This window comes from Puntigrus tetrazona, chromosome 11, assembly GCF_018831695.1.
Source record: "Puntigrus tetrazona isolate hp1 chromosome 11, ASM1883169v1, whole genome shotgun sequence".
In the NCBI taxonomy this organism is placed as follows: domain Eukaryota; kingdom Metazoa; phylum Chordata; class Actinopteri; order Cypriniformes; family Cyprinidae; genus Puntigrus; species Puntigrus tetrazona.
Genome location: NC_056709.1, coordinates 18,814,730 through 18,836,901, shown reverse-complemented (window position 1 = coordinate 18,836,901; position 22,172 = coordinate 18,814,730). Strand labels below are relative to the sequence as shown.

General features: G+C 37.8%; 1 protein-coding gene across 34 annotated transcripts in view; it reads right to left on the bottom strand.

Annotated features, from left to right (window-relative positions):
* Positions 1-22,172, bottom strand: part of cadpsa (Ca2+-dependent activator protein for secretion a) — a 91,730-nt gene that overhangs the window by 2,049 nt on the left and 67,509 nt on the right. For 13 of the 34 annotated variants that reach the window (XM_043252735.1, XM_043252736.1, XM_043252739.1 and 10 more), the window contains 10 exons: positions 19,820-19,961; positions 18,986-19,138; positions 15,372-15,527; positions 14,557-14,704; positions 14,070-14,084; positions 13,649-13,723; positions 13,331-13,414; positions 13,133-13,165; positions 11,024-11,131; positions 130-234 (listed from right to left, as the gene is read on the bottom strand). In XM_043252735.1, coding sequence (XP_043108670.1) covers positions 130-234; positions 11,024-11,131; positions 13,133-13,165; positions 13,331-13,414; positions 13,649-13,723; positions 14,070-14,084; positions 14,557-14,704; positions 15,372-15,527; positions 18,986-19,138; positions 19,820-19,961 — 1,019 coding nt within the window. Of the gene's footprint in view, positions 1-129; positions 235-9,263; positions 9,423-11,023; positions 11,132-13,132; positions 13,166-13,330; positions 13,415-13,648; positions 13,724-14,069; positions 14,085-14,556; positions 14,705-15,371; positions 15,528-18,985; positions 19,139-19,819; positions 19,962-22,172 lie in introns of those variants that run through there. The other 21 variants (XM_043252738.1, XM_043252744.1, XM_043252746.1 and 18 more) reach the window with 4 other exon arrangements.

Here is a 22,172-nt window from a genome sequence, read left to right as displayed (position 1 = left end):
ATGTGTTTACAAGAACATTTGGTGCTAATACTGTGCAACGATTGCTTCCTGCACATGCTTAGGCAGTTTTGAATCTGTAGCCGTTCTGCATGTAACACTTTAGTGGTCAACGATGGCTGTAGCTTTTACCTTTACAATTCTGATGAGGATTTTTAGCTGATATACATGTAACTGCAGGTCCATACGGTCTGTCAGCCAGGTGCCCAGGAGGTTCATTGTGCTGGTGTACCATTGCTGAAACACAAATACATTGTTCTCCAGCAAAGACAGACACACATATAAATGCTGCCACACACAAACACATAGGAAAACAAAAAAAACATAGGATCTACAAAAGACACAAACACAAGTGTAGAGCAGATTATGTGAATAAAAATCCTTTCAGTACAAGATCTAAAAATACTCACCAATCTGATCTAGCACAACTTTAAATCAGCAATGACAAAGATGGACAACCTATACACTACCAGTCAAAAGTTTTGTAAGATTTTGGCCTCAAAAACTTTTTTTTTATCACAATTTGTTTCTGCTTAATAATTGTGTGAAAACGGTGACACACCCAACTTGAAATATTTGGCGTAAATAGGATTAAAAACTAATAAAATAACTTTTATTATACTTTCGTTTAGCAAATTAAAATGATCAAAAATGACATTACAGACTTTTATCATGTCACAGCGGATTTTTAGTCTAAATAAACGCTGGCCTTTTGAATTTAGATCAAGCCACAAATATATCAAACAGCAAACAAAACCTTGTTTCAATATTGAAAATAATAAGAAATGTTTCTTGAGCATCATTTTTACATATTAAAATGATTTCTGAAGGATCATCTAACACTGAAAGTAAATCAAATACATAAAAAATATATTTTATATAAAACAGCTATTTTAAATCATAATAATACTTCACTATATTACTGTTCTGTATTTTAGTATGAAACGAATACAGCATTAGTGAGCATAAAATGTTTTAAAATGTTAAAAATGACAAAAATACAGAAAATCTTAATTATTCACTTCCGACCGGTAGGAGTTTTCTTCTGCTAAATTTGGCATCATGTAAACTATTTTCACTTGTAGAGGGTTATGGAGAAAAATGACTGGCAGAACGGAGCTTAAAGAGACGCTGCGAGCAAATCGGTGACATTACAAGGAGGGCTGTTCATAAAAGAGGTCCCAACACGCTCTGCCTTGGAGAAAGTCCTTCTGTCACAGTCATGATCCTCACCCAAAACCTCTCCCTGTCTCCACAGCTCCACCCAGGAACTGCTAATTGACAGTTTCAGATCCCATCATCTGTCTCCTGTGCTGCTTTTGGACACTGATCATGAGAGATGTTGCCCATGTTAAGCCAGCCACAATCCTGCCCTCAGCCTGTGCTTCAGACGGTGGCACTTTGTCACATTGAGGGAGAAACATCCATCATTCCCAGCGGACATGTTGTCTTTACCGCAGTCACAATGAGCTCGCTAATGTAGCTGTGGCTCAGGGTCTTATTTTTTTTACGAGACTTCCTCTCTCTTAGTCTTAGAGTGTTGTTCTCTATTTCTACTCAGTGAAACTCACTGAACTCAAAGCACCTCCTGAATAGCCAGTACACTTAGCTTTTGGGCTACAGATGTTGGACCGTGGGGAAGATCTCGTTTGAAGTCTAATTGATTAGTTATGATCGAGCTGGTCTGATGGTAATCTGAGCTGACTGAGTCTCAACGGTTTAGGAGCTGAGCAAATCGAGCCGGAGACACAGGAGATGTGTCTTGGGTAACTGCAGCACACTTGACAGTTTACTTTTTATAGATCTTACATGCAAAAACCACTTTGCACTCTGCTTGAAAAAGCCTTACACTTCTGATGGTGATGATCTTTAAAAAAAAAAAAAAAAAAAAAAAAAAAAAAAGAAACAAGGAAACTTGCACCTAATAAACAATACACAATTTGCTGAGCAAATTTTCAGTGGTTCCACCAATTTAACACATTGCAATTCATTGGTGTTTAAGTAGTACACTGGCAAAATTATGCCACTAAGGTGTGCCCAGATAAATCAAATGGGCGTTTTTGATTTGATCTGAGCGGCTGAGCTTAGTGGCTCGCCCCTATAGTAGTGAATCAGAGCTTGGTGTTGCTCTGTGAGGGCTGGTGCTCTGTGCCTGTGAAAGATTGGGCAGCCGGGCCGCGATGGACCCCCACAGGGAGGCCAGACCTGGAGCAACTGCTCTCTCTCACACTCAGTCTTTCTCTCATGATCACTCAGTTTCTTCTACATTTGTTCCTATAATAGTGTGACCTCTCCGTCCTCTATCATTTTAAAAGGAGTCACAGAGAAGTAAAAATACCGTCATCATTTACTAGAATCAAGTCAATCTAAACCTGTATGACTGACTTTCTTCTGTGGAGCATGAAAGAATACAGTTTTGTATATTTTAATGAGTAGTTTGAAGAATTAATTTTGTTTTGTCTATACTTTGAAAGTCAATGGAGTCTGAAAACAATACCAGTATAGACAATCATTGTATAGACAAAACATTTTTCTTCTTTTATGTTCCACAAAACATAAAAGTTTTATTTTCTTTCTTTAAACTCATAGCAAAACATAAAAGACATAATAGACATTTATTGAAAATGCTGTAATAATAATTTAAGAATTCATTCAATTTAATTTTGTTTCTACTGTTGGCGCCAAATCAGACGTTGAAATAGAATTACGAAGCCATCAAAAACATACAAAGTGTTCTGTTTGAAATTTGATTCTAAAATTATTATTTTCTCAAGCTCCTATGTTTGCATTTAGTTAAATCGCTATGATGGCAATCTAAAGAACCTGCCATTAAAGTGAAATTACTGGACCTACACATAGGACTCTGTTAAGAATGCTAATTTCTTACTGGGAAATTTCTTATGGCACTCAAAAGCTTTTGCAACTAAACACTTCATATATTCATAAAGTATATTCTACTAAATCAAAATTTTGAACTCGCGGAAGACTCGTCCAGTAAGACCGCGTCCTCTATGGTCTTGGTTGTGAAATGAACAGTGCTGGCAGTGGGACATTGTTCTGCTGTCAGCAGAGAAACAGAAGACTCTCCGAGAGCGTATTATGTACTGTGGCACTTTTTGGATATTGAGCAGCGGGAAGCTGGCAATAGCTGCTAGCCAAAACAGGAGTATCATGACTCTGAATGCATAATGAAAGAAGCGGATATGGGAGAGAAAAAAAAAAAATCTGTGATCATCTAACGAGTTCCATCTGATATTGGAAAGCGCGAAGGGCTGCGTGTACATGCATGTGTGTGTGTTGGACGCGTACGTTATGGTTACCGATACAACACACATGAACATCTGCAGGGCCCCCACACCTCTAGCGGGGAGCGCTGAAAGGCTGAGCGACCTCCTGCCCCCTGCCACACCACGCACATGCACAAGCCGCGCTCCTAAGCTTGCGTTCACACTCTCGTCTTTGACATGTTACAGGAAGCCATAGCGCCTAGCAGGGGGGCAACAAACAGAATTCAGTGCAAGGTTGCACATCCATCCACCCCCGTCACAGAAGCACACACACACACTCGCTCGCAACTCGCTTTTATCGAATCCCGAGGCACCTGAAGGCTAGCGGCTCCTATGTGAGGACCAGAGGAAAGAAAGAGCTGGTAAGGGCCGAGCTCGGATTAGAAAAAACACACTCTTACAAAAGCAGGAATGCCGAGGAGGGGGCGGGGGCTCGGTGGGGGTAATGGGGATTACAAGCAACCTGTGACTCTGCCTCTTTCTGCCCTTGCTGGTGGTAGTGGCTCTGTAAATGTGTGTGTGCGCCACTCGGCCTGCTCTCGGAGGCCTAGGCTGTTTGAGAAGCGCTCCTGCTGGGACCCAGCTGTGTCTGCAATTAGCAGTAGGGATGGAATGATGATGGTTGTTAGCGCTGATGTTAATGCAAAGCGACAGGCCGGTGGAGATGAAAACAGGCCTCCCCGTGCTCCCGGTCCTGTCCGCGCTCCTTGCGAATCAGAATCGAGAAAATACCCTAAACAAAAAACACGAAAATCGAACGTCCAACCTTTTTCCTGGTACTCTTTGAGTCTTTGTCTGCGCTAAATAGAGCCGTCTCTCACAGGCCAGCGGGTCGTAAGGCGCTCGTCCATCTTGTTGGCCAGCGAGTGAATCGGGCCCCTTGCCGGGCCAGATAGGGAGGCCCCGGGGGCCGAGGAGTCTTTAAATCGGACTACAAGACATTATGCACTTAGGACAAAAGCTTGGGGTAATCCTACCTGCTTGCTGTTCACGACCGCCACCGGCCCGTTATTGTACGCCTCATCCCTCCTGAGAGGAGGTCCATTGATGACTGAACTCAATTACCATGGTAACTCACACCGGTGACCCCACGCCTCCCGGCGCTCGCTATCTCTCCACCGCGGGACCCCGCGACCTCACAGAAAAAAAGTTGTGTAGGAAATACACGACCCCAAACGCAGTCCTCCAACGCGCTGCTGCGTTAGCGCGCTCTTTCTCTTTTCTCTTTCTCTCACTCTTTCTCTCCAGAAATAGGTGCTTCTGAATGGTGGGATTGAAAATAAAATTTCAAGCTCAGCAAGCGAAAGGGCTTCAAACTGCTCACGATTGTGTTGTGGATACAAAGAGAACCCTGCTCTGGATTTGCACGCCTCACCGGATCCTTAAGTGGAACAAGCCCTTACTGTTTCTGAGCAAGCTCTGCTACACTTTTAAGTGTCTCTAATGCCGTTTTTTTGTGCGCGAATGTAGGAATAACCTACTGGAATGGAAAGGCACCTCTAGCAATTTTTCGGGTGGGGCGCAAAGCGAACAAGCCGATCAAAAAGTATAATCGCAGAGAACGCATTTGTGTGCAAGTGCAAGTGTGCAAACAGGGCCTTTCTTTAGAAAAACACGCTCCGAAAGAAGGAGCTTGTAGAGATGAACTAAATGGCGGGAATTACAGCCTGTGATCGTGTCATTGAGTAAACACACAATGAAGAAAAAGAGGTGAGGGAAAAAAAAAAAAAAAAAAAAAAGGGAGAGAGAGAGAGTTTGGTCCCAGGGCAAAGTGAGCCATTCTGTTCACAAAGGAACGCTTAGGGGAGGATTGAGCCGAGCAGGAATGAGGAGCATAACACTTGTGGGGTTCGGCCTCAATGGGGGGAATGAAATGGAATAAACCAGCGAGTACTTGAGAGCCCCGCGGTGCACCTGAATGGCTAAGGGGTGGGAGGGGGGCGGAGGGGGGAGCGCAGAAGGTGAATGGGCTGCTTTTTGGGACCAATTTGTTTCTTTTCACCCTTTTCCCCTGCCTCCGTGCTGACAGATGTACAAAGGCGGACCCGCGCTGAGCCTCTCGTATACATGAACCCGCTAGCAGATGTCACTTTTGTCAGACAAGTTAATCAAACAAATGCCACCATACCTCACTTATATGTCACGGGGAGAGCAAGAGACGGAGAGAGAGCCAATAGATGGCTAATAGAGCCAGTTGAGAGCCACGGCGCTCGAATGCACTTCTTCTGTTGCGCGTTTACTTTACTAAAATCTCTAGCCGTTAGTGTTGTTGCTGCTGGTTTATTCAAATTAGCCTCGGTTCACAGTAAGCGACAAAGAAAGCGCCTCGGCCTCTGTAATTATCAGAAACCTGAACCGCTAACATCTGCCCTGCATTCTGAAAGAGCCAAACCCCTTTAACATGTTTTAAACAGTATCCGTGAAAGGACTTGTTGGGTCCTTTTTGGTCTTTTTTTTCCATACTGACCTACTAGCGTTCAGATTATACATCTAAAGCTCCGTTTTGAATTGGTTTACCTCTAAAATAAAAAGATTAACTGGGGAGAAAAACAATAAGCGCACATCCGCCTTCTATATCGCACGATTATCAAAATCCAATCAGAGGCGTCGGTGTAATAAATAAAATAAAACACATTTTTGGTTGTTGTTGTTGTTGTTCGGGGTATCATAATCAAGAATCAAAAAACATTTTCATAACAAATTTGTTTTGATGGGGTTAAACTGGATAACAATTTTGAAGAAAAGATTTTTGAAGATTTTCTTTTCCGAAAGATGTTTTCAGCATGTTTGTAAATCGCTTTTTTTTTTTTTTTTTTTTGCAAAAAAACAAAATGAACAGAAAACAAGACAAATGCTAAAATGAGTGCTGTCAAATGATTAATGTAATCAAAATAAAATAAAATATTTAAATTTGTAATATTTGTATAAAAATAAAAATATTTGTATTTATATTTATATATATAACATTTTATTTAATATATACATGCACGTGTGTGTACTTATATACACATAATATACACAGTGCATATGATTAATTGTGATTAATCATTTGAAAGCACTAGAAAAAATACAAAATACATTTTTTTTAGGTTTCTAATTATAAAGATAATAAAAACTAAAAAGCATTTATTATTACAAATTTGTTTTCTTGATTCCTCTTTTTTTCTTGGACCACAGAATGCACAGCATTAAGTTTGTGCACTAGCTAAAGTTGATTAAACTGTTCACTTTGGTCAGCTGGACCTGCAAAGTGGTTAAGTGTCCCAGACAGTGAAGTGGTATTACAGGTCTGTGAAATGCAACACAAGCAGCAGCTCAGTCTAAACCCTTGTTTTCCAGTATCTCTAACCCTTCGTGTGGTCCTTGCAGTATCCAGCAGCAGAACGATTAAACCGCATTAACCGTCACCATAAAGTGCAATCTCGACGATCTGATAACTGCCAAGGTCAACGGGAATACTTCAAATCAATCAATGAGGGTAGGTCGCAATCTCTTCCAGAAGCAGATTAAGTGTATAATTGACGTGTGTAATCTGCCGTGTATCTGAGTCTCTCTGCTGGCACTCAGGCACGCATGCATACACACACACACACACAGACTGAAGAGCCGGGGCAGGACGCTGGTATCAGTGAAGCACTGGATTTGGAGATGGCTTTTTTTAATCAATGATCTATGCGCTCCGCCCCAATCTGACAGATGAGCCCTCACGTTAAGCACAGCTGCCTTAATCCTGCTCTCCTCAGCTGTTCTTTCAAGAACTGGCAGGCTGGCGGAGTGAAATAAATTAATTTTCTCCCCCCTCCCTCTCACTTCCTATCCCTCGCTCCGGTCCTCTTTCCTGAACTTAACAAACTTTATCCATCCACTGGCAAATGATTTGGCTCTTAGGCAGCTTGTCCTTCTCAAAAATCGGCATCTTCTCAGAACTCATGAATATTGCAGCAGACGTTTTTCTCAAGTAAAATTCACTATTGAAATATTTTTATGACTTATTAAGAAATTGTAAACATGGTCTGAATAAATTAACATGCTTTTTTGCATTATGATTGAATTTGGTTTAATTAATTAAACCTATTTTACTACGAACTATAAATACTAGGAATGTGTTTTAAATAATGTAATAAAGTGGTCAATAATTAATAGCAAAACAATCTAATCAAATTCCTTTATAATTACTAGTATTATTTTACACATCATCCTTTTTAGGCATATCACTGGAGAAAAATTTCATTCATTTTTCTTGTTTTCAATTTTCATACCTAATTCCATATGGTCGCTTTTTCTGCATTATGAAACGTTGTTATGAAAGCGGAGCGCAGCCATATTTTGAATTAGTCAAACAGCAAGTATAATCTTCTTACTCCAGCCAATGTGCCGTCTCTGTCTGCGAGAAATCAGCATCCTTGACCCCAATTAACCCAAGCTTAGCGTGGGCCACATATACTTCAATATGACAACCAGCCAAGAACAACTAAGCAATTATATTACACCCACCAAACAGATCATTTCAAAGCGGATTACTTAAAACAATCAAAAAATGAAAAAGTGTAAAAGGGGAGGAGGCCGTCAAGAATATTCTGACTGCTGGAGAAAAAATAACAAGTGAAAGCAACATTTTGGCTGATTCAAAAACAAAAAGGGAAATTAGAAATCACAATATAGCATGAATGATGAAGAAAACAGCCCTTGTAGTGATTGCAACTGCATCCAAACTGAATTATGTGGCATAATTATATATCAACTTAAATTATGGACGAACTCTAAATATCACTGACTAGTTCGAATAAACCTGAAAAGATGGGCATGAATTAACTTACAGTGACCCCCTGCAGAATCTATTTCCTCATTCTTTTAATATTTTTATGTATATTTGTGTTTTAATTTTTCTGCAACAAATGTGTTTTGCAAAAATGGATAGAGTAAAAAAAAAAACCAAGTGAAAAGGGGGGCTGCTGTTCTTTTAAACCCATTTAATTAGCGCCATCGATACTATAATCTCCTCTCTATGTCTTTTTTATAATGAACAGAATGTCATTTTTGAATAGGGTGAGTGTAGCAGGTTTAAAACAACAGCATGTGGTGTTATGGCTCATTGTGGAGGATGTTATGACATCTTTAACAAGTGAAATGACAAAGTAACAAGAAAACATTTGAGCAGGTTGCCTGGAGCCCCCGATAAAGAGCGGTGCTATTTCAATGGCTGTTTAGCATAACAGTGAGGACCAGTGTGTGTGTGCTAGCGTGTGTGAGACGAGTGAGCGTGCATGCATGTGTGTATGCATGCACACATGTTGTCTTTTTCAACTAACTACGGAGGCCTGACCACTTGAGCGGGTGGAGAGGGGAGATGTGTGCCATGCGTGCCCATCTGGGGTTGACGGCGGTGGGGTGGGAGGTTGGGGAGGGTGGGCTGGTTGGCTGGCTGTGTGGATGGATGTGTGTAAGTGCATGTAGGAGCTGAGTCTCTGAGGACATGGGCCATGCTAGTAGATGTACAAAGGAAGATTATTTGACTCTGAATAACGCCACTTGGCATAATGTGACAAAAACAACTTGACAGGAAGGATAAGTTTCATTTCGGTTCAGGCGCAGAGAGAGAGAGAGCAAGAAAAGAGGTGGAAAAACAAGAAAGGAAAATGGAGAAATGGAATGAGAGGGTAGGAAAGGCAAGGCAGATGGGATCTTTACCTTGTTTGCATTCGAGAAAATGAACGCAAATGCACAGTGCAGATGGAAAATAAGCAACACCATCTCATTCCAAGCGAATGAACAAAGAAACGAACACAGGATCTTTTCAGACACCCTCCAGGAGGTAAGTAAAGTAAAACCAGGACAAGCTAGCATTCAGCAGCAGATTCAAGCAGCCTTTTTGTAGGACACTCGAAAAAACCAGAGCTCATATGTTTCGAGCATCTCATAGTAAGACTACTGATCCCGGGTCAGTGAAAGTCAACGACGAACCACGATCAGGATTCTTACTTGAACTGTTCACATATGACACGAGGAGCCATATTCACAAAGCTTTCAGAGCGGGAGTGCTGTTTTCAAATCAGTTTGTCCTGAGTTCGCGTGGAGCGATGTCAAGCAAACAGACAGGAAATTTGATCCCAGGTCGGCGCTCCCGTTCTGGCTTTCTTTCTGAATATAAACACAAGTCTTTAGCCACACAATGCAAACACACCTCTCCAACAACACACACTTAACAAACTGGTCTACAGACAGCACAAAAGGATTATAACCAACATGATGGCCCTGGCCATCCCTTAAGACGGTGTTCTCCATTGTGTGCCCTCCCCTTCAGTGTTACTTATTCAACTCCTCTTTCTTACCCTCAGTGTTTTCCCTCATTCTTTCCTTTTCTTTAAGCCTTTATCACAATAAGCCCAAGGTTTGGAGGGCTTCTCTCTATTTGGATCTCCTTAGTGGGAGATTTACTCCGGAAATAGGGCAGTTGCCTTTGTAACACCCCCCCCAACCCTCCCCGACTAACAGCTCAAATGAACAAAACAATATCCATCACACCCTGACGGCTTTAGTATGTCCAATTTGTTTGGTTTCCATAGAAGCCCTGAGAGGGCATGCATTATTTTTTTCTCACATTTTTTTGATCTAGACATAACAAAAGTTGAGTTATATGATACAACATAATGGCAACATCTCTAAACAAAGAAGATAAAAAAAGATTTTTTTCATATTTACACTACCATTTAAAAGTTTGGTTATATATAAATGTTATTTTATATATATATATATATATATATATATATATATATATATATATATATATATATATATATATATAACATAAAGAAGTCAGTCTTATGCTAGCCAGATCTGCATTTGTTACACACAAAAATACTGTAAAAATTATGTGTTATTTTCAGTACTTGTCCTGTGATGTAAAGCTGAATTGTAGAAACCATTACTGTAGTTTTCAGTGTTCTTCACAAATCATTCTAATATGCTGATTTGCTGTTCAAGAAAAATATTTCTTCTTATTAATGTTGAAAGCAGGTCTGCTTAATATGTTTGTAGAAACAGTGACAAGCTGTCATAGAAAATAGAAAGAGAAAGTTAAATATTTAGTTGTAACGTGATAAATGCCTTTACCGTCTCACTTGAAATGTATTGCATGCTTTCTCTTTTTTGTCTTTTTCTTACTGACCCCAAACTTTTGAACAGAAGCATATGTCGATGTCTTAGAGAAAAAAAAAACTCAAAAAACTTTTGTTATGTTGAGATCTACTTTACAGTTCTGTTCTTCGATCCACAAGCTATTCTTAACAAGTGAACCTTTAATCAAAGGTCTGTAATAACTTTCATAATGTAGCTACATCTACGTAGTCATCTGCAGATTCTCAGTTTCTATCTTTGATTGCAATGTGCTGTAGGTGGCTTGAACTGCTTAAGCTCACATCTGCATGCCCCTTTGTGTGAGAACACATCTTAAGATAATCCTCCTCCAGAATTTTGCACTAGGAATAACGAGCAGCGCAAAGGGAATATTACAGCCAGAACATTCAGGAATACACACAGCACTGCAAACCAGAGAGGAAAGGTTAAGCCAGAGAAAGCAGTGCAAGAGTTAAAGTTAGAGTCAAAGGGTAAAAGACAGAGAAATTAAGTGAGAAAAAGAGAGAAGCAGATCTCAAAATGTGACTTATCCCTCCTAGCTGGCTGTTATGTCACATTTTGGAGGGCCTCCCCCTTCACAGAGGGAGAAGACAGCCATTACTTACATCAAATAACCTTTCTATATACATCTCCTCATTGACCTTGTCCCTCAAGACATCCTGAGAGTGGCGAATGAATGTCACATAGCTGTCGGCAACATCCATCCCAGGTTTCTGCAAATGAAGGAAAGAAAGAAAGAGAAAGATGTATTACTGCTTAATGTAATTTAGCATACAACAGCTCTGTTCCAGTCTATATAGGCAGCATCCTCAACATCACAGACCTTTTCAGGTGACTGATTTGGAAAATCTCCATACAGCCTACACAAATAGACTCAACTAACAACAACAACATCACAGTAATCCTCAAGTATTCCAAACGAAACCAGTCCATCAATCTTGTCAAGATCTTGTAAAGTGAAGTCTTGTAAAGTGAGATCTTTTAAGGTGAAAAGCTGCATGTCTGCAATAAACCAATACATCATTAAGACGATTTTAACTTAAAAGCTACAATAAGAGTCATCTATTCATATGTGCTTTCTCAGGTGAAATTAGATCAAGCTAGATGAACTAGATGAAGCAATAATATGGATTATGGACTGATATTTTGGCCAGAGGTGGCATTGTAATGTTAAAATATCTAAATAATATTTAGACATTAACTGTTGGACTGGGGTTGTATGAATTATTTGGACACTCATTCTGACGGCACCCATTTACTGCAGAGGATCCATTAATGAACAAGTGATGTGATGTTAAATTTCTCCAAATCTGTTGAGATGACCTTTAAAATTTTCTGAAATTGTGAACTCTTCAGCTCACTAGGTGTTATATTCAAACAATTTCAAGAGGAATCCACACAACCTGGAACTTTCTTAGAAGATGAAAGATTTCGCATCGGGATCAAGTTGGTCATGCGCTTTTGTCAACCAGAAAACTACTTGGTTTGAAAGTGACTTCTCCGTGAACTGTGCTTCATACATTGCTACACTACTAACAAAATTGCCGAAAATATTTATTGTCATGCTAATCTGACTTTGCTTTGTAAAACAGCAAAGCTGCTTTCGACTGTCAAATTAGCAAATTATACTTCACATGACAAGCAGATGAAATGTGTTTTCCTTCTCTAATAGTCAAAACCTGAGGTGTGCAAAATGAGCTGTCATTGTCAAAGTCTGAACAGACTGGCAGGAGAACAATGTTATTTGATTAATACGATTCTATTCAACAAAACAGCAAGCGAAAAATCAACCCAGAGTAAGTCTTCTGGAGTGTTTGGCCCCCCTGCTCGGCCTCAGAAGAGAATTAAACACTTCCTTTGCCAGCAGGCATATGAAGGTCATCAGAATTGGTAATTGTCAGACGCTGCAAATTGAACTTACTTCACACATCTATGGGTCCTTTCAAAGGGTGCAAATAAGCAAGTTTGTCAGACATAATTTTATTTTGTGTATTAACCAAACAATTACCATGGAAACATAAGATTTGCTAACCCTCAGATCATCAGCAAAACGATAAAACGAGAGAGAAAGACGGCGAGAGGACGCTTCCGGCATTCATTGACAGGGTTTTAATTTAAAAGCCTCGTGTCGTGACCAAATGTGTTGGCAGTTGAAGGAAACTCAGTGATGTGATGCTGAATGCAATGAGTTGGACCCAGCGGCATCTTCACAACGGGCTTTTGTTGCACAACACACACATCACACTGTCTGCTGCAGAGGGGAAAGCTTCACGGAGACGACTCTCTCCCGCATACATATGAATGGCCATTTGGGGCTAAGAGATGGCCATCTGCACAGCACGCCATGGCAATTATTAAAAGTATCTTAAAGCTGTTCCAAGACTTCTGTAAACAAAGTCTACAAACTAATATGCTTCTACTACTGAGCTTTCATGTCTACAAGAAACAAAAAAATGTACAAACCGATGAACAAATTAAGAATAAGTTGAAGCTGTACAAAACAACATTTTTTCCTGTATGATACTGAAATCAGTTTTACCATTTACTGTTTTTCTTCTCGCTATTTTCAGCAAATGAACTGTAATTCTCACATATTCACCGAAAATGGCTTACTTCCACATACCAAAATAAAATGGATAAACAATGAACTGTTTGACTGATGAAATAAAATGATTATCAGAAAAAAAAGAAGAAAAAATGCTGTTGTCACTTACAGGTACGTCCACATATTTTGAAGCAGCTTTTACCTACAAATAAAAGTGACATAAAAATGTAAATTAAAATTTATCTTTAAAATTTTAAATATAAATATATGTTACTTATAAAATACTGCTAAGTGAAAGATAACATTTTTAGAAAATGTAATAATGTAACATTTTTATTAAAATGTCTGAGTCTGAAAATCGTCTTACTGTAAATGACAGGAAGGAGGAAAAAAGTGTGCCTTCATCATAACGTGACAACTTCGCCAAAACACTCTCTAGGATCACAACAAACTGTAAAAAAGAAAAATGGAACATATTGCCTTTTTAAAAATGTTAAATGATCATAAATTGAGAATTATTTTCATGTTATGAATGAAAATACTGCTTTAATGATGTATAGAAAACAAGAAACAGTACTTGTAACAGATTTATAAAATGAATGTCTGCTTTTTCTGCTTTTAATAAAGCAATTGCATGTAGATATCAAAACATGATTTAGGAATATTGTTTGTCTTTAAATGCTACCTTTGCCACGAGTAAAGTAATCATTTCTTTCACCGTTTCCTCAATGAGATTGTCAATTTGCGAGTGGTACTGTCTCTGGAAAAGAAAAGCATAATGAGCAGAAATTGCAAAACAAGCTTTCTTGAGCTGTTTGGTGGTTTTCACCTGGGATAATCTGTACAAACTCAACCCCTTTGTCTCATTTACCCCATATTAAATATGTCTGGGTAATTAATTCAGTTCAGATCATTACCTGTCTCAAGATGCTACGGATATGAGATGTCTCACTTCTAGCACATGTATATTCAGAAGCAGCTATCACATATGGTAATATAATCAAAACAATTTAAGTGTCACAGGACTGGGGGAAACTGCTAGGATTGCTAATTATACCTTTGGGACATAAAGGTGAGAATTCAATTGAATTGTTAGCCACACTTACCCATTCTCTAACAAACTTTCACAAGATTGAGAAAAGGGATGAAAAGAAAGATACAGCAGACGAGGTGACAGTGACAATTAGAGAGCAACAGAGAGAAAAAGAAAACGTCTCATTCCAGCACAGAGTCAAATTAAATTAAAAATTTAGAAACAATGGAAAACTGCCATGCTGGTGAATCATTCAGATCTACAGCATTCAAATAATATATTTGCAATCATAGAACTTACGCGTGTGTGTATACATATATACCTGCTGTATATATTATAGGCTGGTGTATATGATGAATACATGCAATTCAAAAGACTACAGAGTAATGGATTTTACGATATAATTTAATATTCAATCTAAGACGTATGCAGATCAGCACATTATGAGGGTGTCGTACTAGAAAAATTGTGGCAGAGAAAGTGCATGTTTGCAATGATGAGAAAGATAGAGAACGTAAGAAGTGTATAAGGAAGATACAGAATGAAACAGTGTTGTCTACCTCTTGGCTGAGCTCCATGGCACATAGTTTGGCCGACTGGGCCTTGGCATCCACCATGACGTTGAACATGGTGCATATGGACTGAGGGACACGGAAGTCTGTAGTGCGTGGACTTTTCTGCAGTTTCACTTCAAAGGCTGCTCTGGTTCTGAAATGATACAAGAGACAAACCGAAAACTGATTGGCTGCTTTGGTCATTCAGAACGTTGTACAATAGTCAAAGATTCAGGAAACATGCCTTTCTTTTTTCAGTTGAAAAGAAATTAAGGTTTTTGAGGAAAAAGTTCCAGGATATTTCTCCATATAGTGGTCTTCAATTGGAGCAAAGGGCTTAAGGTCCAGATTTATTTTATTTTTTAAAAGAAAATTACCAATCGTTTTGCTATACAAAGCCTTTTAAACTGCATTGCAACTGCAATTTGGACGTTCAGGAGTGGATTATTTTACTTGTTAAGCCAGATCTGCTGAATCAGCAAATTACCATGACATTACATACAACAGTTTCTTAAAGCGCTTCAAATCTTCAGTCTTGAAAGAATGACAAAGAGTTTATTACGACTTAAGAGTGACTGGAAGAATGCAGCTAAGAAGACGTCTGCTTGATATCCTCAAAACAAATGAAGGGAGTACAAATGTGGACCTGCAAAGTGAAAATCAGCCAGCTCTTTTTCTGCAACAAATAAGTCAATTCTATGGTGCTTTATACATTATAAAATGTAAACTTAAAAGCAACTTAAAACAGGAAAATGAAATTATTAATGTTACACTACACATGAGTTCATCAAATAACTGTCAACAATGTTTTCAAGTCTCACCTTTTTACACAGGACTCGATCATGTCACTGGACATGAGTTTAAGTCGGCTTTCCAAGTGCTTGGCAAACTCTTCTTCTGGCCAGTGTAGGTCTTTGATGAAGGTCTGCAATGCATCCAGCTTCCAAAACAAGTCTTCTGATGTCCCTGATCCATTACTGCCAACGCCAGGGCATGTGCGGAGGAGACAATCAGAGAGATATACATTAAGTTATTTAAATCAAAGCTGTATATCAGGAAGGGAAAGCTCCAAGGTCAGGACATAGGAAAGTCAAAGGGCAGGGCGGGGGGATTTAAAAAGACAAAACCTGTTTTAAGTCCACACTCCAGGGTGACACATTTGGTTTAGTTATTTTTACCACTTCCCGATCATTGCAGAGGTGCTCTGATGGCTTCAGGTCAACCTCATTGATCGTTCCATGGAAAAAATAAAGGGTTAATCCTAAAACAAAATGATAACCAGTCAGGTCTGGTTGTTTGAGTACAGGAAAGGTAAAACATGCACAGTGATGTAAAGGAGAATTGCAAAATCACAAGAAAAGGCTGTATGTGTATTAAGTGACAGAAGAAGCTAGAGTCCCAGACGGTCAACTGATCTGACTGAAGGCATAGATCTGTTTGGATGGAGCCAATTTGAAGGCTTGTGAATGAAGAATGGATCATAGAAAAAAAAAGACTGGTTCTCAATCAATTTCTTACAGTCCTCAAACAGCCAGCGGGCCAAGGCATCTTCAGTGGAAACATATTCTAGGATCAACTGAATCAATGAGAGCTTCACACTGAAGCCAGATTTAGTTAGTAGACTCTGTAGGAGCTTTCACACTTGGTTCATTTATACTCAATTCTGCTAAGGGGTCTCAGACTCAACAGACACTCACATACAGCAGTAGGATATGTATTACTACACATTCTGCATTCTTTCTGCTGTATTTGAGTGCCTGCTGATAAATAAAATTAAATAAATTAAGACTGACACTGACCAACAATCAATAATAAATTCAACATTTTATTTATTTATTGTGACATTGGATTCTAGCCTGAACTCATTTATATCTTATGTATACACACACACACACACACACATATATATATATATATATATATATATATATATATATATATATATATATATATATATATACACATATATAGATTTTTTTCAAATTAATATTCAATTTCAAATTAATATTCAATTTTTAGTTTTTAGTTTTAGTTTTAGTTCATATCCAAATTTTGTGCACACAAACAAAAAATAAAAGGACACTCTACTGAAACCTACCAAATTACACCTCAAACTAGAATTCATTGTGAGAAAAACACCAAAAAATGACTACTGTGAGAAACAAAGCAGTTTGGGTTTCTCACACAACCAGTTCTTTTAAAATCTTATCTTTGGTTTCTACTGAAAGCAGATGCCTGTTTCTCTGAAGCTTGTATATCACTTCAGACCATTCTCTGTCACACCATAGATGAGGGAAACATGGTGGGACCAAAAGTGGGATGGGGGTGATTTACCAACACCATATATCCTAAAACTGGAGTGCTTCTACTCTAGACCCCACTACCCAACAAATACAGCAAGAGGAAAGAGAAAGGACAACTGTATCCTGCTCTATCCTAATAGAAAAAGGGAAAGGAGGAAGATGTTGGAAAGATACAAGATGTTAAAGCAGCGCTTCTTATTCAAGACCAGATACCAATAATATGACCATGATTTTGTGAGTAATTTTATTAAAGGTGAAGTGGGTAATTTACGTGCTGCTCACGGCAACAAACAGAACTGCATTTTGTTTTATTTTGTGAAATTAAAAACATTAGCTCAGCCAATGGCATGAGTTTGGGACAGGGCTGAACAGAGATGTCTGAAATTGTTTTAATGTTGGCTTGCATTATGTGTCCAAACGGAAAACTTTAGAAATCCATCCAAAAAACACTGGCAGCAATGTTTAGTAGTGTAAAACCTCTCCAGACTTAAGACAAACCAACATTGTCCGAGCATTGTCCCTTCTAGTTGTTTTTTGTGATTCTGTTTGGTGCTGCTAGTGCAGAAGTATGACACGCTTCAGCTTTAATATTTAGCTAGCACAACATGAGCATATATTTTATAGTATGTTATTTGTATCTTCCAACCATTCAACATGCGTGGGGTATTTTGGGTTAAAAACGGTCTGTGGGCTGTTTTTATAATGTGGCCTTAGCCTGAAACATAACATAACTGAAATGTATAAACACTAATTTCTACAAAGTTGAAATAATTTAAGCTTAAGTCTGACATTTTAAGTCAGATATTACAATTTTGAGGATGCTGTCATCTAGTTTTGGCAACCTTTGGTGTTTACCCACTTTTACACCTTAGAGATGGAATATTTACACCGAGTCTCACTCGGCATGCATAATTATGTCTGTGTGTGCATGCGTAATTTTTTTCCAACACATGCAGCGCGGAAGGTATTTCACTCTCGTCGAGAAAGTGGTAATATGCTAAGGTTTGGAGTATCGGTTTTTAATTATCATGTCTAAATATAAGCTAAAATTGCCTTGGTGCTCCTCTGTCAACTCCCTAAATTTTTAATTCACAGGCACTGTTTATGTAGATAATTTCCACACATGTAAAGAAAGAAGGGGATTCTGCATGTACAATTTAAGAACTATTTTGAAAAATAAATAAATAAATATAATATATATATATATATATATATATATATATATATATATATATATATATATATATATATATATATATATATATATATTACTACTATGTTATCTTCATATGAGTCAGGATGTAATGCTAAAATTCATTTTTATGCGCATACACATTCAGAAATAAAGGTACAAAAGTTGCCACTGGGACGGTACCACCCCAGTGACAGCTTTTGTCCCTTTATTTCTGAGAGTGTACTTTTTAAATGTGCACTTTTGACAAGCTAAAAGCTACTCAAAACTTCAGTTAGGATGCTATGAAGTTAGCCCTGTAAAAATGTTTGTTACACAACAAGCTGTTAAAAAAGGAGAACTTCATTGACATAATGTTGATTTTAAAACCAGAATATAAAAATCAAATGAATCCCCAAATGATCAATTAAAACTATTAAAACTACATTTTAAAACTATTAAAAATTAAATTAAATATATGATAAAAATCCTAAATATTTTAATACACTATCCTTTACCACATTTACCTACAACACAAAAAAAAGTAAGATACTGGCCTCCTGCACCGCATCTGTTCGTCTAAAGCAGAATGTCAAAGCATCTGTCTGTGTTTAGGGACATTTATGTGCATTATGACACATGACAATGATCCTAAACATAGTAAATCAACAACAGATTGCATTCAGCTGTAAAAAAAAAAAAAGATAAATAAATACATTTGTTGTAAAATTTCGATAGTAAATATAAATATATTGTAAAATATGATATTCCATGATATCATTTTCAAAATTATGAAGTGATCAACTGCAAAGAGCTCTGTTTTCTATTATACATTCCACATGAAAACCTATACCTAGAATTGCTCTGGGTTGAATTGGAATTCAATATGAACTAAAGATGATATGTTCAAGCTAAGGCCACGCATGCATGTATTAGAATCCGGTACAGACTCAGTACACACTCAGTATCAGATAAACCCGGCATCCAGTTGGGGGTGGAAAAGCTAGGCATTTGCATTGGTGGCAGATTAACTGACACTGGTAGATTTGGTACTTTAGGCATTTGTAGATTCACATTTGGTAGGTTGACACTGGGCAGATTACTTGTTAAACTCCTGTGGAAAAGGGGGGAAAAAAACACAGAAAAAAGAATGCAGTGATGTAGATGCACAGAAGAAAGTGCGGGTGATACAGAAACAGCATTATGTTTACAGCACAAGATGAAGAATTAATTCAGAGATAAGATGGTGTCGCAGAGATGAGAAGTGCACACGAGAAGGAGTGAATCACATCATCACGACTTTGGCTCTGGTTTTACGAGAAAACACACACTTTTTGTTTCTGCTGAAGTGCAGATTGTTGATTCAATTAGCATTAACATTCTTACAATCACACACTTTGTCTTACAGTATGTTGCTTTGTCGAGTGATTCCAAGTTATTCTCATGACTTGTATATTTGGGAAGCATGTACGATTGTTTTTCAAGTTCAACAAGCAGGGCTGGTTTGGACTGTAAAAATAAGTCCAGTTAAAAAACCAAACTTGATCTTGAAAATATTTAAAAATGTTTGCACATGAAAATAATTCATGCGCAAACAAAAAATCAAGAAAGCAAAGAGACCCAAAACACACTGTGAATCCTTTTTCATTCTGTTGGAATCCATGTTCTGAACACAAGGAAGCTTACTGTGTAAATGGTGAGACTGCCGAAGGCCAAGCATGCATTTTTATTTTTGGAACTATAGTAAATTAGCATATTCACAATACATTTTAAAATGAAAAAGTGTTTCGCTTACTTGACAGGTTCCCAAGACTCTCGTTCAAATCCTCTGTGTATGGACTGAGCTATGGAGGACTCCATTAGATCCACATACCTCACCACCAGAGGGGCAAACAGGTCTTGCAGGTGTTTATGAAACTTCCCATTACATAAATTATCTGAAATAGTGAAAACAAAAAGTGGGAAAAAAAACTGAATGAAAGATTGCTGACATACAGTAGTAACAGCAGAAAATGTGTGACTAAGCATTTATCTGAAAAATTAAGCTGGCAAAGCATTAAAGTGTTATGGCACTTCCAACAGGATGCATGATGTGATAAGGCCTGACTATTTTTGTTCATTTCAGGAGATCAAACTAAATATCCAATGAGTGGTTTTATTTTTGATTTATCTTAAATAATAATTTATATAATTAATTTATCTTCAATTAAAATATTTTTAAATAAAAAAACATTAAAATGTTAATACAATTAAATAAAAACAATAAAATTACATTTTAAATTAATGTTAATAAAAACTCTTTATAATTTGGGCCATGTCTAAAAATAAAATAAAATTAAATAAAATTTCTTCAGGATCCCGTGACACTGAAGGTGTCTAAAACTGAAGACTAAAGAAAGACTACTGTATTGGTGGAAAAGTCATTTTTAGCATATAATGACTAAGCATAGTAGTCATAGCATCTCTATTTCTCTCACTTTGCTTTCTCACTATCTCTCTTGTTGTACTCAAGGTCGATCATTCGCAGTAGGTGCCATGTTTGTTTGCTTCCCTGATTGCTCTGTTCCAATTAGCCACTTGAGCGGCGGTGGTTGTACACTTGGCTTTGTTTGTCCGCGAGCAAGTGGCCGGGGCAGTGGGGTCTCCCAGGCTCCTCTGTTTTAGACCTCATTAGCAGCATGAATAGCTTCTGCTTTAGCGCCTGTCTGGTGTTAAGGCTGTTTCATGCCTAGCTCAGTGCTACAGGCACAGGACGATAGTGACCTTCCATGCTGAATGTCCTGTTCCACAGATGCAGTGCATGCTGTAGGCTGTGGCTCGATGGTGTTTGCTTGTGTTTGTGTTTATGCGAGCGTGCTTGTGTGCGAGGAGGCCAGGGGGAGGTGATATGTGTCTGTGTTGTAGCGAGGAGTAATATGAGTGTAGGTTTATGGGGAATTTCATGATACTAGATTGTTTTTAAGCCCATTCTATAAAATAAAGTTAAAAACTGTGGCTGTTTTTTCTGTAATATATTTATTGCATCAGGCTTGTTGAGAATATCTAGCTAATATTCAAAAAACAAGAAAAAAGTTTTATTTAAAGCATATTAAAAAATATGCAATTTAATTATTTCAATTTGATTTCAATTATTTAAGAATAAAAAAAGACCAGTGCTCCTCTTGAAATATTACTAAACATGTAAAAGAGAGGCAGCTATTTTAAAATCTGTAATCTAAATATTGAGAAACCTGTCTTTAAATTTGTCCAAATATCTTTTACAATGCATTTTATTAAGCCAAAATGAAGTTTTGTTATATTTATGCTAGAAAATTTTCTAAATATCTTCATGAAACGTCTTTATTTAATATCCTAATAATTTTTGTCATAAAAGAAAAATCTATAATTTTGACCCATACAATTTATTTTTGGATACAGCTACAAATATACCTGTGCTGTTTAAGACTGTGGTCCAGGGTCACATTTAGAGCTCTTAAAAAATCTGCATATCAAATATGATATTGTGGGAATCTATAAAAATCTATCTATGCTACCTTCTTTACAAGAGATCATCACGCCGCTCAAGAAGATACTATAAAGACACAGTCTATCAAAGAAGAAAGTGAGAAGAGACAGAAGAACAAAAATAAACAAAAACAAACAAAAAGCGAGCTGTGGAAAAAACCAAGTGTGGGAAAAAATAGAAAAAAAAGAAATACAATTTAAATCTACTTTAAAAAGGAAGAGGCTGTTAAATTATTTTATACGTAGTACACACTCTTGATTTCTGAAGCTCTAGCTTTCCCAGCAGAAAAAGCAATCCAATATCAAGAATAGGTTACCAGACAACAACCTGTCAAGCTGTGCAAAGAATGCCACTAGGATAATTAGTCAGCTGCAGCCCATGGCAGTGTGGCTTTAGCACCATGGACAGCACCCCATTGACTTCAGTTCATTAGAGACGTGATAAGGCCTTGAGCAAACTCTTTACATTCAATGTGTTGGTTCGACCCCCTGTGGGGTTCACTATTTGGCCCTTAATTCTTCTATATTGTCTCTTAAAGCTCCGCTTTGTTGCAATTTGTAACCTATTGCAAACATGAAACGTTACAAATATGCAATTATGGACCGGTGATATGACAATTTCCAATTTAATTCATTTCTTTTAT